The 15619-nt window shown below is 32.7% G+C and overlaps 1 protein-coding gene across 1 annotated transcript in view; it reads right to left on the minus strand.

Annotated features, from left to right (window-relative positions):
* The window catches only part of LOC125077115 (zinc finger protein Gfi-1b), a 55073-nt gene that overhangs the window by 19329 nt on the left and 20125 nt on the right, over window positions 1–15619 (minus strand). The window contains exons 2-4 of the mRNA XM_047688920.1: window positions 15169–15288; window positions 5942–6590; window positions 5601–5782 (exon numbers count right to left, since the gene is read on the minus strand). Of these exons, the coding sequence (XP_047544876.1) occupies window positions 5601–5782; window positions 5942–6590; window positions 15169–15288 (951 nt within the window). The remainder of the gene's footprint in view (window positions 1–5600; window positions 5783–5941; window positions 6591–15168; window positions 15289–15619) is intronic.

Genomic DNA, 15619 nt, shown 5'->3' on the forward strand with positions numbered 1-15619 from the left:
AAACTTCGAAGCTCAATTAGCGTCGAATTAAACCGGTTCGGGGAGGTGACAAATCGCGGGTCGCGGTCCTACGTCTTGACATTGACTAATCGCTCCCCATTTAATTTAGCTGGCGCAATTATAAATAAAATTTCGACGATAAATTGTATGGTGGAACATTAATCAAGAAGTTGGGACGCTGATTAAAATGCTGTTGGCGCAACTATTTGCTAACTTGATATTGTTAATATTTTACACGTGGATGGGGCGGGAATGATCGGGTGTGGTTACTAATGGGTTGGTTTAATTGTATACTTGATTAAATGCCTATAGCGAATGGGTTTCATTCTGTATGTATGTTAGAGTTTTACATATTGTGTTTTAAAATACCAAAGCATATCAACGTTTTCTTTTATTTAACTGAACCGTTGATGTGATAAGAAATACCGTATATGTAATAATACAAACTATGATCACTATCTTACAGCCATTAATACAGGAAAAAAATCGAACGTTACTAGTTAATTCAAATTAATTATATTATTTTTTTAATTTCGTTATTATAATTTTTATATTCCCTAATTAGTTTTGTTTTACGTCACATGGTTTGGTCTGACGTTGAAAAAACCTTTTCCTTCTATTTAATTAGTATATTAGGTCAAATAATATTGAGGTCAGATTGTATATAAAAATATATTTTACAAACGGGAATTTCTAGAACATTCCAATCAAATGTTATACAATAAATGACCGAATTTAGATAATCTATTCTCTTTTCTAAATTATATGGAAATCTTTAAATATTTTAATCGTAAAAGGATTTTGGTTACTAAGATAGGTATCAACTTCACTCGAAATAAGTATAAATCTTAAAATTACAACATAAGGTTTACAAGGAGATAAAATTTATTCATCCCATAATATATCTGCAAATTGTACATCTACCGTAACATGTGCCACAATAACTAACCTAACCTTAAATCTTTTGTCTCGGTCACGCGCGCTATCTAAACTATTTTCATCTCCCTCCCACCCACTGTAAAGCAATGAAAAGCGAATCTACGCCTGAATCACGGACGATAACCCCCCACCCCATCTTAAATGAACTGGGGAGCCGAGTAGGTATTTTGATAGGTATGTCGGAACCTCTCGGATCTGGAGTACTGTGTTTACGTTACATAAAAGAAATTCCTGCGATATAAATCTATGACAGTTCTTAGGTTTATTACGAATAGTTTTAACTCGAGTTTAGTAATCGTTTTTTTTAATATTAAAGACGATATTCTTACGATTATATATTTATACTTGTGAGCCATGTAGTAGAGCACACTATGCTATATATTTAATCTTAAAATTAGAAATAAAATTTGGTTTCCCTTAAATACATTGAACATGGTCATTTTTAATTTTTAAAACTTATAATAAATAATCAAAAAATATGAAATAACTTAACATCTGTTACTTAACGGTTTTAGACTTCTTAAAAAATATTATGTACAAAACATTATATTAGGGATTATGTTTTGTTCTGTGAGTAATTCATGAAAGAAAAAATGAGGTATAAAGTTACAATTAAAAATAGTTCACGATGTCATTATGTATTGACGATTTAAACTAAAGTAAAGATCAAATAATATTAATTATTGATGATTATTAAAATAACTTGCAAACAAATTGTATAATTTTATATACAGAATAATTAAAGATGATTTAATATATAAAGCCTCTAACACACAAGCAAAGTATTCTGATGATATTTATAAAAATGGTTTCGAAGTTATTTTCAAATACGCATCTGCTTTCAAACGTCATAATTAGACTTCTTAGTAAAAACAAAAATTGTTGAAACTCACGCTTCTTATGATGGATGGATGGATTTTTTTATATGGATGGATGGATGGATGATATGGATGGAATTTTTTTAAGCAAAGGTTCAGTCTCTTTCGTGTTATACATATTACCTTTCTCACACACATTACCTATAGGTATATATTTAAATATATTGACTTAAAACATACAACTACTATAATAAAAATAAGTTAATTTAGTTAAATTAGTTAATCTATAAATCATGACCGCGTGGAATGGTGGCAAAGAGCTAGCATCATTTTCCCGTTCAATCGCAATTCCGTTTTTACTCTATGGAATAAGACTTTCATGAAAATAATTATTATGTAAATAGTTTTATTATGTAATGTAATCTGAATAAGTTAAGATGGAAAGATTTCTCATACACATCGTGATAAGAATCACATGAGCTGTTTAGGGTTAAGTAGTCATCGGAGCGTTCCAGAATCTTATCCCTCGGCTTAAGTGTTAACGAAACAACGGACTATATACCACAACATCATGTATTCATGAAGGGTTTTAGAAGGACACATGGTCATAGCGCTGGGACAATATAATGAAGCTAAAAGAAAATCCACACGTTTTAAAAAAAAAAGTTATGGTTGACTAAACTGTGAGACTAAAGACGTAACGACGTAAACTTAAGAGACGCAATACAATTATAAATTAAGTGTTTAATTAAATATTAAATACAAATAAACATTCTTTACTGTATCCATATTAAGAGGACTACAAGAGCTAAGTGCCCTTGAGAATCGCACGCACACACTTACAAAATCGACAAAAACGGCAAGCCCGTGTACTAAGGGTTAAGCGAGGTAACGAGATTACGCCCAAATATTCTAATAGATGGCGCCAAACCGAGCGACGTAAGATCAATCATAAATCTCATAAAAAATAGATAGGACAACAGAATTATTTTTATTTCTTTCGATGTTAGTTAACAAATGATTATAAAATAAAACTGATTCAATTAAACTTACAATATTTTTATTTATATTTTGTACACAATAAAATAGACAGTTAGTTTTAACCTTTTTTTTCTATTATTTATATTATTATACCACAATTAGTTCTTATACTAAATATTGAAACATACCAATTTTTAACATTTTATAAAAGTTTAATGATCTATTTATATAATAAAATCGTAAGTGTTCGAAATCTGTAGTGTAGTGACCGTGGGGTAACATATAGCGTAGTATTTGTTCGTTTTATTAATATTGGTTCATAAAGAAAAAATATATATTCAATTTAAAAAAAAAAAATCTAAATATTTACTAGAAAAAAATGTTGTCAATTCGATTTGGTTGAATCATTGATGAATGAAAGGTTAATCATAATAGGTTTAATCATAAATCTCATAAAAATAGATAGAATATTAGAATTATTTGTATTGCTTTTGACTGTTATTCGAAAATGATTAAAAAATAAAACTGATTTAATTAAACTTAAAATATTTTTATTTATATTTAGTACAAAAAAAAAAACATTTAGTATTAATTTTTTTTTTAATTTTTTTTATTTATTTTCACTTGTATGTATTAATGTTATTACATATGTCCTGGAATCTTGGAATAAATATTACACCCACTTTCAGCTGAAAGTTGGCACACATATTTAATCTCGATGACAATGCACGATTCACGAATTGCTGCTATATTCAATCCAATATGGCGGACGTTACAAAAAAATTTAAATTTATGAATTACGTACAAATGACACTTCTAAATATTCTAGTTCTCTGGTTCACAACAATTACATTTTTTTTGTTACGACTTTACTTTTTTTTATTATTATTAAAATTAGTTCATACATAACTTTAATTCGTATTATAAACAATCGATAAAATTAAACTCTTACGCAATATAAATAGCTTCCGTGTTATTGTTTTCGATTTTCTTTATTCTGTAAAAAATAAATATATGTTAGTAATTACATTTTTATTAATTATAAAATTATGTATTTAAAAAATATGTATCTTAATATGTCATAGTAGTTATAAAGAAAAAAAAATGCTTCGAGTTCATGGGGATCGAAGGTAGTCACTTGATCCCCATGAAAGTCAATTGATGTTTTCCTTCCTTTGACCAAATACTCTATCATAATTATTAAGAATGGCTCGAAAAATCTGATTATATGCGAACTGATTGCACATTTTTCTAATAGATGTTTTCAATATTCATAGTTTATAAAAAAAATATGTTTACTAATTAAATACTCTTACCTTTTAATATCGTTCATATGTATGTTCGGCGCTTGATTTATATAAACGTTTTTTAGTTTTCCTCACGCGTTTCACTTTATTTCCCATATTTACACAATTAAAATTTATAACAAATAATATAATAAAAAAACAAATGCCTAATTACTACTACACTATTTTAACTTAATATATTTATTTACAAGAAAGAATAAAATTTATTATAAGAAAACATGAAACAATGAATTTACAATTAAAATTACAAAAAAATATCTCGTAACGTAATGAATGATGCGGCGAAAAGATCGACACGTCTGTATAGCATCAGGCCTCGGCCGGCATTGTCTGTACACGGCGTTTACGCACACATGCGTACGTATTTTGTTCGAAAATAAGAATATCGGATTTAAAAAAAATCTATTGATTTTACTAAAAAAGTGACACCCAGGTTAATTAGTATATTGCTTGTAGAATAATCTGACAAAAAAACAGAATTATGGAACGTATATAAGTATAGTTATTATTGATTAAAAGATCTTTTTAGAGGTAACTTTGTGATTTTTTTCTATCGTACCAAATTAATTACATCATGTTTTCAAAATAACAAATACTTAGCATGTATCCTGAAGATTATCATATCTTTTTTTCATTTGGTTTACTGCATTGGATCATATACTTTTTTGCATTATAAAACTTGCATTTAGCTCATGTAGTCCCCTTAAGAAGATGGAGGTTTATAAGGTCGAGATGAGGTTAAAATTGAGACATCTGATACCTAAGCTAAATGAGATAAATCATGACGTGCAACAATTTTTTGCCGAACCGGAATACTTTGTATTGCTGTGTTCCTGTCTTGTCGTTTGGTCGTTTGATGAGTAAGACGGCGAATTACAGGCACAAGAGACATAATGGCATATATTCTGATTGGTGGCGCATTATGAAGTCGGTGCAAAATGACGGTTGAAACTGTTATTACTTATAGTGCTAGAGTTTATGGTTAAGGTAAGTTTTAGGATGATGGGAAGATACTGAACTTAATTGGAATAAAGATTACTTATTTAACTTAACTTACTCTACTTTTTTGGAACAACTAGTTAGAAGCGCGGAAGCTCTGTATGTATCAATAACGCAATCACCCTCTAACGCGCCGCAAACTCCTCCCGTTCACTCCTTCGCGATTATTATAAAACGCCCTAGCTCATCTTAGGTGTTAATGTACATTAATTATGTGGCGAGGGGCGCTAAGATGTTGTGACAGAGTTGCCGGTTTGAAATACGCCTGTACTTTAAATGGGAACTTAAATTATTACCTTCGTTTAGTTTAATCCCATCATCTTAACATAGTTATGGTGCTTGGAGTTTTTAAAGAATTCATCACATTCTTATTGGTCAAAACTAGATAGAGCTGTGTGTGTGTCCATTTTAAGGAATGGCTAATAATATGGCTATGATACACATAAAGGTGCCATGCTATAGATATTAATAAACCTATACATCGACTGCTGTCTTTTTACACTATTTTTATGTCGCTGTATAATATATACCGTTACAGTAAAACCAAGTGACTTACCAGTATGAATGTAGGTGTGTTTTTTCATGTCAGATTTTTGGTGAAACCGCTTGCCACAGTACTGGCACGGGTAGGGCCTGGTGTCGGAATGTATGAGTAGATGGGTCGACAGCGTGCTGGACCGTTTGAAGGTCTTCCCACACTGCTTACATTCGAAGACTTTTTCTACACTGTGGACAGCCCTGTTAAATAAATTAAGATAGTAAAGAAATGCTCTTTTGTAATATTTTTTTTTCATGTGCTGAAACATGTGCTAAGTAACTCGTCTTTAATGTCAATTAGAAATTTATCATAAATTAAAAGTAAAATACTATACTGGTGATAAGAAAAAAAGCGCTCACCTATGTTGGCTAAGGCTAATTTCATGGCCGAATGTCTTGCTACACAGTTCACATGCGAAAGGCCTCTTTCCGTTATGTGATCTTCTGGCGTGCACTTCTAAACCGTGCGGCGTACTAAACATTTTTTCACACTTAACACAAGAATAGACATCTCCGATGGGTAACGGCCTTGATAATGGACTTGGGGCTCCGAGAACTGCCGCACGTAGTCTTAATAGCTCTGGTCCAGCCGCTTGGACTGCATGAAGATATAAATTACTATAACCGCCCCAACCTGGAAGTCCCAGGCTACCAGCATCTCTAAGAAATTCAGCGAATGGTAATGGCGGATATAGGAAAGGTCTTTGCGGCTGCACTCTCGGTGCATCTGGTCTTAATAAAGCACTCACGGAAAAGGCTTCTGATCTCTTTAACGGTGGTGATGAATCAGGTGGTCGTCTAGGAGACGATGGTGGTGAATCCACTTCCAGTTCGGGAGAGGTTGAACGAACAGATCGCGGTGAATGAGGCGAAGGTGCCCAGCATGGACTACCACAGCGTGACGTAGGGGATACCCCTTCTGCCCTCGAGGTTTCATTATTGTGTGATTCATTATCCTCCTCATCTGTCCTCTCACCTACCAGTCGGTTGATACCAAACTTAATTTCTTCTGTAAAGAAAATCACAATTGTTACACCTGTTTTATCATTCAATTCAATGTTACTACATTCGCAAAGAGCTTTGTCTTCAATTCGAAGTTTTATTACGAATGTATGAACTACTTGTACGAAAATGTAACAGAATGCTCGATATGTTTGGAGCGGACGCTTAAAGGGACACAATGCAATTCGCTATTGTTTGCTAAAAGATCACAAAGGACGCTGAAACGCCCCTAGGCCAGTGAAAAAGCGCAGGTGCCACACTTGTCGCTCCGATGAAATGAGCCGTATCATGTCGCAGCAGCAAATTGACTTTCATCTATTCTACCCTCGCCCAACCCCAGTAATTAACACGTCGGGTCGGAGGGACCCCAATCTTTTTTTACAATTCGCTAATCCGCGGGCGCGAGTAAACGAAACTACATCGTTCGACGCTTACTTTATTTGGTTTGCTCTTCATTGGTTTTTACAATTTACGATCGTTAATACTTTTTAATTTATGAAGTATTTATCAGTTGATATTGTTTAATCAATTAACTTTTGGCATAGATATTAACTAATTCTTTTATTCTATACGAATATATGACCTCATATTTTTAAGAAATTTTGTACAAATAATAAATAAAAAAAAAAAATATAAAAAAAAAATGGATGATATGAAAAAAACTAAAGAACTAAACTATTATTTGCCAGAAAACCAATTTATAGCATTCCAATATTAACTCTAATAAATAATCCGCAGATCATCAAGAAACCATCAGCGCGGACTCACGCTGTCCAAAAACAAACATCCATCTCGAGACGAGACAAGTTACACTAATGAAGAGCGACCCCTATATCTGAAATTCTGCAGCTGTCGTCATTCGGAGCGGAACCAATCGGCCGAATTCGGCAATGTTCGCGATGACTTAGTCCCTCAAACATTTTACGCTTCGAACTTTTCAATAGTAGCAGTTTAGGGTTGCCCCCGTACACTTGTTTGTTTGTCCCCTAAGCGACACGGTTTTATTACCCCATAGTATTTATTACATATTAATGGTTATTTGGATTCATTGTTCCGCCTCGACAGTATGCTCGAATTCATGGCCTTGCAAAATATTGAATGGGTCGCTATTCAGGGTAATGGGGTGAACTGTAAAGATGGTTATTATGAGCTCCATTGTGTACTGTTTTGTAATAAGATAATTTAAGTTATTCAAAGTTTGGACTATAAGGGTCAGGTACTTCAGTCTTTGTTTTGCAAATGTTATTTATATATAAAATAACAACTTGCTTGCTTAATTTTTATTTATAATTCATCTGGTGCTCGGCGGTGTAGGAACACATCGGGAGGAAACCTACACGTGGTGGATGAGAATCTGCGATGGAAGGCACCAAATCGTATTGAAGCAGTGTGCTGGAGTAAGCTGCGAACCTTATCCACTTAAGAAGGAGGCCAGCAGTACCCAGCAGTAGGACGTTAATAGGTTCCTACTTAACTTTATCACGAAACATTAAGTAAGTACTCCATGAAATACTGGAGAATGACTTCGTTACTTGTTGACTTCTTTCAAGTACTCTCCAAACGAAGCACAATCTATTTAAAGCTTTTAAAATGCAAACGAAACTACCGTTTAATTTTTATCCAAACAGTGCATTAGCATCATTACTGTCCACCTATTTGCAGACTAATGCAATTTTAATTATAAAAGGAGCGGCCACAAATTACACGATGCATTCTATGGCATTCGAAAAAAGAGGTTTTATATAAATAAATATTTAATGTACGAATATAACAACTTCTTGTTTTTAATTGCTTGATAAGATATTATTTCTATTATATTTATAGAAACGTCGTATGTAACACTATTTTTATGAATAAAAAACAGCAAAGGTTAAGAAACAAAGGTACATAAGACCTTTTACAATAAAAGTTGGATATTTAAAATAAAATACATATATGTTTTTATGTTAATAAACATTATTTAAATAGATCAGATTAAGGTTAGTCTTCTAGTATTATCGGTATTTGATAAAAATCATTAAAAATATTATAAAGATTAAAAATGTTATATAAATTGTTTGTCCTTTACATATTACGGAAGATCTGATAATTCTTTGTTAAAACGTAGTTGTTCGGATAAATCGATCAGCGTAATAATACTATCAAATAATAAACAATATAACAGTTTTGATCAAAGTAACGTCAACATATAACTATTAATGACTTGGTGGTAGAGCTTTGTGCTAGTCCGTCGGGGTAGGTACCACCACCCACTCATCAGATATTCTACCGCCAAACAGTTACCAATTTAAGTACAGGCACAAGTTGGTGGCACATTGGTGATGGTTAATATTTCTTACAGCGCCATCGTATATGGTGGTGACCAACAACCAACCAATCAAGATGCATATTTGCTCGTCTGCCTACCTCATATAAAAATATCATTATCAGCTAAGAAGTATCGAATTAAATAACTTAGCGAAGAAGTTATATACCATCCAATACAATATATAAAATATTTATAATATTAATTATTGGTATTAGGAATTACATAATGCAAAGTCACGTTACAATCGTTAGTCAGGATTAGAGGTTGTTATTAAATGTTTAACAATGATCCCGACTTATATGGGGAGCGTGTCAAATTTCATTTTTAATAAAGTACGAGTGCTTGGGGTCCATCGGACCCATATCGATGAGTTTGGTGTTAGAAATTTTAATTGCATTTCTAGTAGTAAAATTATGATTTATAATTTAATTTGAATTATTTAATTTCAAACAAATTTATTTGGTTTGTAATATAATTTTTACTTCCAAAGAGTCAATATGGCAAGGAGTCATTCTTTATATATTTATTTACATAAGAATTTTTCACATTAAGTCTACTGTATTAAGGGACTGTATAATCTTGACCGTGTGGAATGGTGGCAAGGGTGCTAGCAGCATATCCATGCTGAATCGCAGGCTGATTGTGACGTCATCTTAGGTATTGTAATTAGGATTGTCGTTGAGACTGTATTCTAATTAGTAAAAAGTGTATTGAAGGATTCTTCCTTTATTAGATTTTAAGAATCATTTTTTAAATATATATGTATATTATCACGGGTAGTTTAATGGTCGTTTACTACCTTTTTCTTTCTTATATTGTAAATTGTAAGTAAATATGAATTTGTTTAACCTACGAATCAGTAGTATCAATAATTTTATTATTTAATATTTTATTTTCAATAATTATTTATAAACGAAATATATAATATTTTCCCTTTTTATCGATAGCGCCATTTAACATATCCTTATTGAAAAGGTCAAAAAGTATCACTGTCAATACCACTCCTGATTATCTATAATAATTAAAGTCGATTCATTACACGTGACAGTTATAAAATTCATACATATAAAAAAAAAAAATCTATAATAACATATTATTTGTAAAATCGTATAATTCCCGATAACTTGATACACATATAATTATTTATATATTGCGCTATCAGAGAATTTATAAAAAAAAAAAATACGTATAAATCAAATGTTATCATTCGTTTTTAATGTCTTTTATCATTCGTAATAACATTCTAAATCCCATTTATCGATTTGGATTAACGAAATCATTGATCGTAAATGACGAAATATGTTCAATAAATTATACAGTATTGTGTATGTGTTGTCTTTTTATAAATCACTCACACATTTACAATTTAATACTGATTGGAATCGCACGTGCATGTTCCTCTTATGGATATCCGACTTGAACACTATTAAGAAATATATTGTCTTTGCACTGTTTGTATTTCGAACTGTCGATAGAATCGTCTCGAGCATATGACGTCACAATAAAATGGCGAACAGCGCCATATTGTATTTTGTCAATTTAAAATCGATTTATATTTCATAGAAGTACAAGAATATGAAATGTAACTTTGTCACGTCAACAGTCAAATTTTAAAACAAGTGAAAGTGCTAATATTATATTAACTTTAACCCGCCCTCTTCGTTGTGCATTAAATAAAAAGGGTTGACGATCAACGAAATTAAAAGAATTAAATAGAGTTTAACCATCTACGAAAGATTCCACGTCGACTGGTCAATCATACCGATAAAGTCATTAGTTTACACGTGACTGTCGCTCAAAAATAGCATATTATTTATCAAAAAACTATATACCATAGACGTTGTATATGTTATATTCTAGTAAAAGAAGTTGGTTTAGTTGATTCCAGTTAGACATTACAATAAATGTCGTGTCTTTTATTAATATTTTTTTCTTTAATATTATATGAATTAGTACTTTATTTATCTTTATATGTTTATAAACTTGATCAGCTATCCTTGAAACCGAATCGATACGTTAAAAGCGTAATAAAAAACGAAAACAAACTACCATTATCGTAAAATCATAAAAAAAACAAATCCCCTTTAATCAGTTTACAAAATTGTACTCGCATTCGTCTTTTGTTCGCGGTACACCGAAAATCATGCTTATCGTAAACCTCGGGTCTAATCAAATGGATTTCTTATTTAATCCTCTCACTGGGCATTAATCAAAGCTATATTCTGAAGGTCTGCGCAAGATTAGCGCAAAACTGTATCTATATGATCCATTTATCTTTACCGTTTCGCTCAGGAAGTGACGTAATAGCAATAAACCCGAGATTAAAGCTAATATTTAGTTGTAAAAAAATTATATTGTTTTGCACTAAAACCTTGATAAATACAACACATTATTTTATTTTAATTAGTGTCTAAAAATAAGAATGAATTATGTGAAGATTTAAGAGGTTTACTTGGAGGTTTACTTTTTTGGCATTGGTTGGTGGACGAGTTATGTCCCTTGTGCCTGTGATTACAGGCACAAGGGACATAACATAGTCGTAGGGCTTCGTGGAAGCCCGTCTGGATAGATACCACCCACTTATCATATACTATACCGCCAAGCAGCAATACTTTGTATCGTTGTGTTCCGGCTTAAGGTGAGTGAGCATTCAACTACAGGCACGAGGGAAATAATAACTTAGTTCTTAAGGTCTGAGTTCTAAGAATGTTTTATATTTCTTACTGCAACAATGGCCCTCGGCGTTGGTGACCACTTACCGTCATGTAGCCCATTTGCCCGTTCACCTTTCTATTTAAAAGGCAAGGATCGCAAGACGCTTACGAATTTTGTTAACTTATTTTTGGTAACGTAAAAATCATATTTAATACTAGCCGTTCATGACAGTTTTGCCAGTATTAAGGGTCTGGCCTCGTGGATCGTAGCGTTTAAATAATAATCCATAACCTTTCGCAATAAATGGGCAAACGCATTTTTCATCAAATCGGTCTGGTAAATCCAAAGACAAGAGCATTCGTACTAACAAACTATTCAACTTTTTAACATAAGTATGACTAAAGCAGCGATTGTAATACCTTAAAATAATTTGGCTAAATTTTGATATCAAATCATTTCTGTTATATCTCTGAAATGAGGCGTCACACACTACGTCACTAATCTCAATCTCCTACATCAGTAAGACAAGCGTTTGCATTGACAGTTTTGGTGATATGTGAGATAAATCAGGTCTTAGCGGCGACATCAGACGATCTTCAAGTGATATGGAGTGCGGGATTAGTTAGGTTCACGCCCTGATCTCTGGCTCTGTCAGCGAATGCTACGTCATTGATATTCTTAAATCCTAACATCGATGGTCTTGATATTTGCACTTTTTTCGGTGATCATATAAATTGTTAACTATTTTGGGTAAGAATTGCATCAAATATTTTTTGAAATTAAGTATTATTATTGTTGTTATGGCAACACACTCTTTAAGTGATTAACGGATATAAAAATAAAAAAATATTTTCAATAACCATTAATAAAATTTACATTTTACTTTAGAATCTATAGGTAGTCGATTTGTTTATAAATGTTTAATTAATTATTGCAAATATAAATCGTAAATTAAGTTCTAGGAACAATACATAATTTTATTATTAATAAATTAGTATAATTTCGCGACAATATGGCAAAATTTTAATTCTGCCTTTTTAGCGTGATGATACGACAAACACAACTTTCTCATTTTTAATATTAGTTTGATAAGATTTAATCAGAGGTCGTGGTTCCTACACTATCTCGGCGGCACCTTTGTGTGTGCCCCGATTTCTCTTCAATGTTTCCACGAATTATTTGCTGAAACAATAGCACGGTTCATGTTTGTAGCACTAAACAATTTAATGATTCCATTAAACATGAATACTGTACTCTTAATGACTGTGTCATAAGGTTGAATTTGGAATTGTAATTATGCATTCAATGGTAGATTTAAGTCTGTTTGTTTGTAAACATTGACGAAATGTCGCTCGCGGCATCTTTGAGATTAAATTCTGCCTCAATAATCGTTAAGCGTGCGCCTAGATTTGTGATTATCATCACTTCACAAGGTTTTGGTCTTAATGAGTTTTCTTAACGTGTGTTTACTTCGTAGTACATTTTCATATAATTTTGATTATTCACGTAGTGACAAAAAATGTTAGTGAAGCTTAGGAACAAATAATATATATTTTTTATGATATAGGTAGGCGGAGAACAAATGTACCACCTGATGTTAAGTGATCACCACCGCCCATCGTCAATGGCGTTGTAAGAAATATTAACCATTCCTTACATCACCAATGCGCCACCAACCTAGGGAACTAAGATGTTACGTCCCTTGTGCCTGTAGTTACAGTGGCTCACTCACCCTTCATGACCGGAACACAACAATACTGAGTACTGCTGTTTGGCGGTAGAATATCTGATGAGTGGGTGGTACCTACCCAGACGGCCTAAAGATATTTTAGATCTTAATTTAATATTATTTATTTAGAGTTATTATATATATTAATTCCTTAGATTAATTCCGACTTAAACGGGTTTCCAGTTGCAACATATTTTCATTAAGTATCAAGTATGAAAAAAATTAAAACTAATTTGCTCCGGCGTGGACTAAAAAATACTGCTTCTAGGAAAACTGTTACTACCACTTAAAGCATTACATTTCATAACAACATTATTCCAGTTTCTTTCATAAAATATATCCAAGAATGCTGTATTATACATTTTATAAATGAAACCATACGTTTTAAGAGGATTGCGATTCCTATCATTAAGAGCGTCGAAATCACGTCAAGCATTACTTTATAGGCAATCTAAACCAGATACGTACGATCTACCAACTCAATTTTTCAAAGTCTTTGAAAATAATATAAGTAATTTTAATTGCGACAAGTAAGCCAATGATTCCAAGAAGCGACAGTATACCGGAACAATCACGAAACCCTCAACAATTCATGAGGCACACAGAATTCAATTGTCATAGCGCTAAGTCACGCGAACTTTAAACAAGAGGATAATGTAACTTTGCCGACTTGGCCACACTTGGCCAAACAGAAACGTGAATAACAGGGCAAATAAAATTGTGGGGCGATGTCGTGACGTTGTAGCCACTTGGCAAATATTGACGGGACTTGGCGTGCACGAATGGACAACATTTGATTGATCGAGCATTATAGTCACCTTATGCTTCGGAACTGGACTTGTAATATATCAGACATGCAGGCTAATTTCATTTAAATTAACAATCGTTTTGAGGGGTGGAATAGATTAATTTTGAGAAAACCATACAATACAAGAATTAGATTTAAATTGTCATTCAAATATAAGAATTATAGTTTGGGCATAATGTTTAAAGTGAATAATAAAATAGAAATAATTCTCGGAAACGGTCATAATGTTAGACAATCCATACATTTCAAACACGACGCAGCGTTATCTTGTATACTAATGTTTGCTTACAAGGGTACACATGTCCAAATCCGATTTACAACGTGCCAAGACGAGGGCAGAGGAGAGTCAGCAAATAAAGCTAATATTTTGTTTTGACGACAATATTACTTTCTAGCCGGAATCTCGAATCAAATTACCATTTACCCCGAACGATATTTGCATTCCTTTTTCGCATTTACTCGCTATGATGAATAATTAAATAGTAATAATGATTTTTAGAAAAGACACGTAATAGTTTAAAAATGTTCGGAATTTGTACACAATCCGTTGTTAGTTATGTACTTTGTAAATTAGTTGCCTGATGTTATATGTTCCAAAATACATTTTTTTGTCAACGATCCCCTTATCATCGATATCAAAATTTGTGTTCGATATATGAATTACAACCATCATAACACGAACGTTTAAACTGTCGATATTCATATCGATATCAGCTTTGTCGCTGCCGCCGGCAAATCAGAGTCATAAAACAAACGTAATTTTGCCGAGCGATACGCGCTGTCGGTCTGATAAGATATGTCAGCCCAAATCTGAAGCCGTGGGATTTGACGCCCAATGTTATTGGAAATTCAGCGAGGGCCTACGTGCTTATGAGATTTTATATTAAACATAGAAGCCTTTGGTCGCCGATGGGTGTGGTTTTAGCGTTGTTAATAACTTACATCGCTGATATGAGAATTTAATTTTTTTAGACATTACATCCTCTTTAAATATAATTCTGATATGAGCAATGACGCTAATGTAAATATATAGACTCTAATAAATATATAGCAAAAAGTTCTTAAGTAATATACTTATATCGTACCTCTAATAGGGTAATTGTCTATTTGTTGCGGTGGTGAAGCTATACGAGGCTCGTGGCGCGTCACCGGCGACCATAGTGACTGGCATAGGCCGTTCCGAAGCGCCTCGCTCGCTGATACTCCTGAGAACAAATAAAAACAAATATGAAAATATATCCCTGATTAGTTGTAGTCCGTGGCTTCGCTCGCGTTTTATACAAAACTAGCCTTTGTCCTTCCTTGGAGATCAAGTTTGTTTCATACGAAATTTCATCATATTAGGTTCAATGGTTCAGACAGACAGACAGACAAAGTTACTTACGCGTTTATAATATAAGTACAGATTAAGTAGCAGACTCTGCGTTATCTTACTTAACAAGAAGGCTTTTAGAGCTTCCTCCCTCATTTAGCTCAACTGCAGATTAGCGGATACGCTTGGACTAAATTACTTCAAAATAAACGACCATCGAAAAA

Source organism: Vanessa atalanta, chromosome 3 (genome assembly GCF_905147765.1).
Source record: "Vanessa atalanta chromosome 3, ilVanAtal1.2, whole genome shotgun sequence".
Taxonomy (NCBI): Eukaryota; Metazoa; Arthropoda; class Insecta; order Lepidoptera; family Nymphalidae; genus Vanessa; species Vanessa atalanta.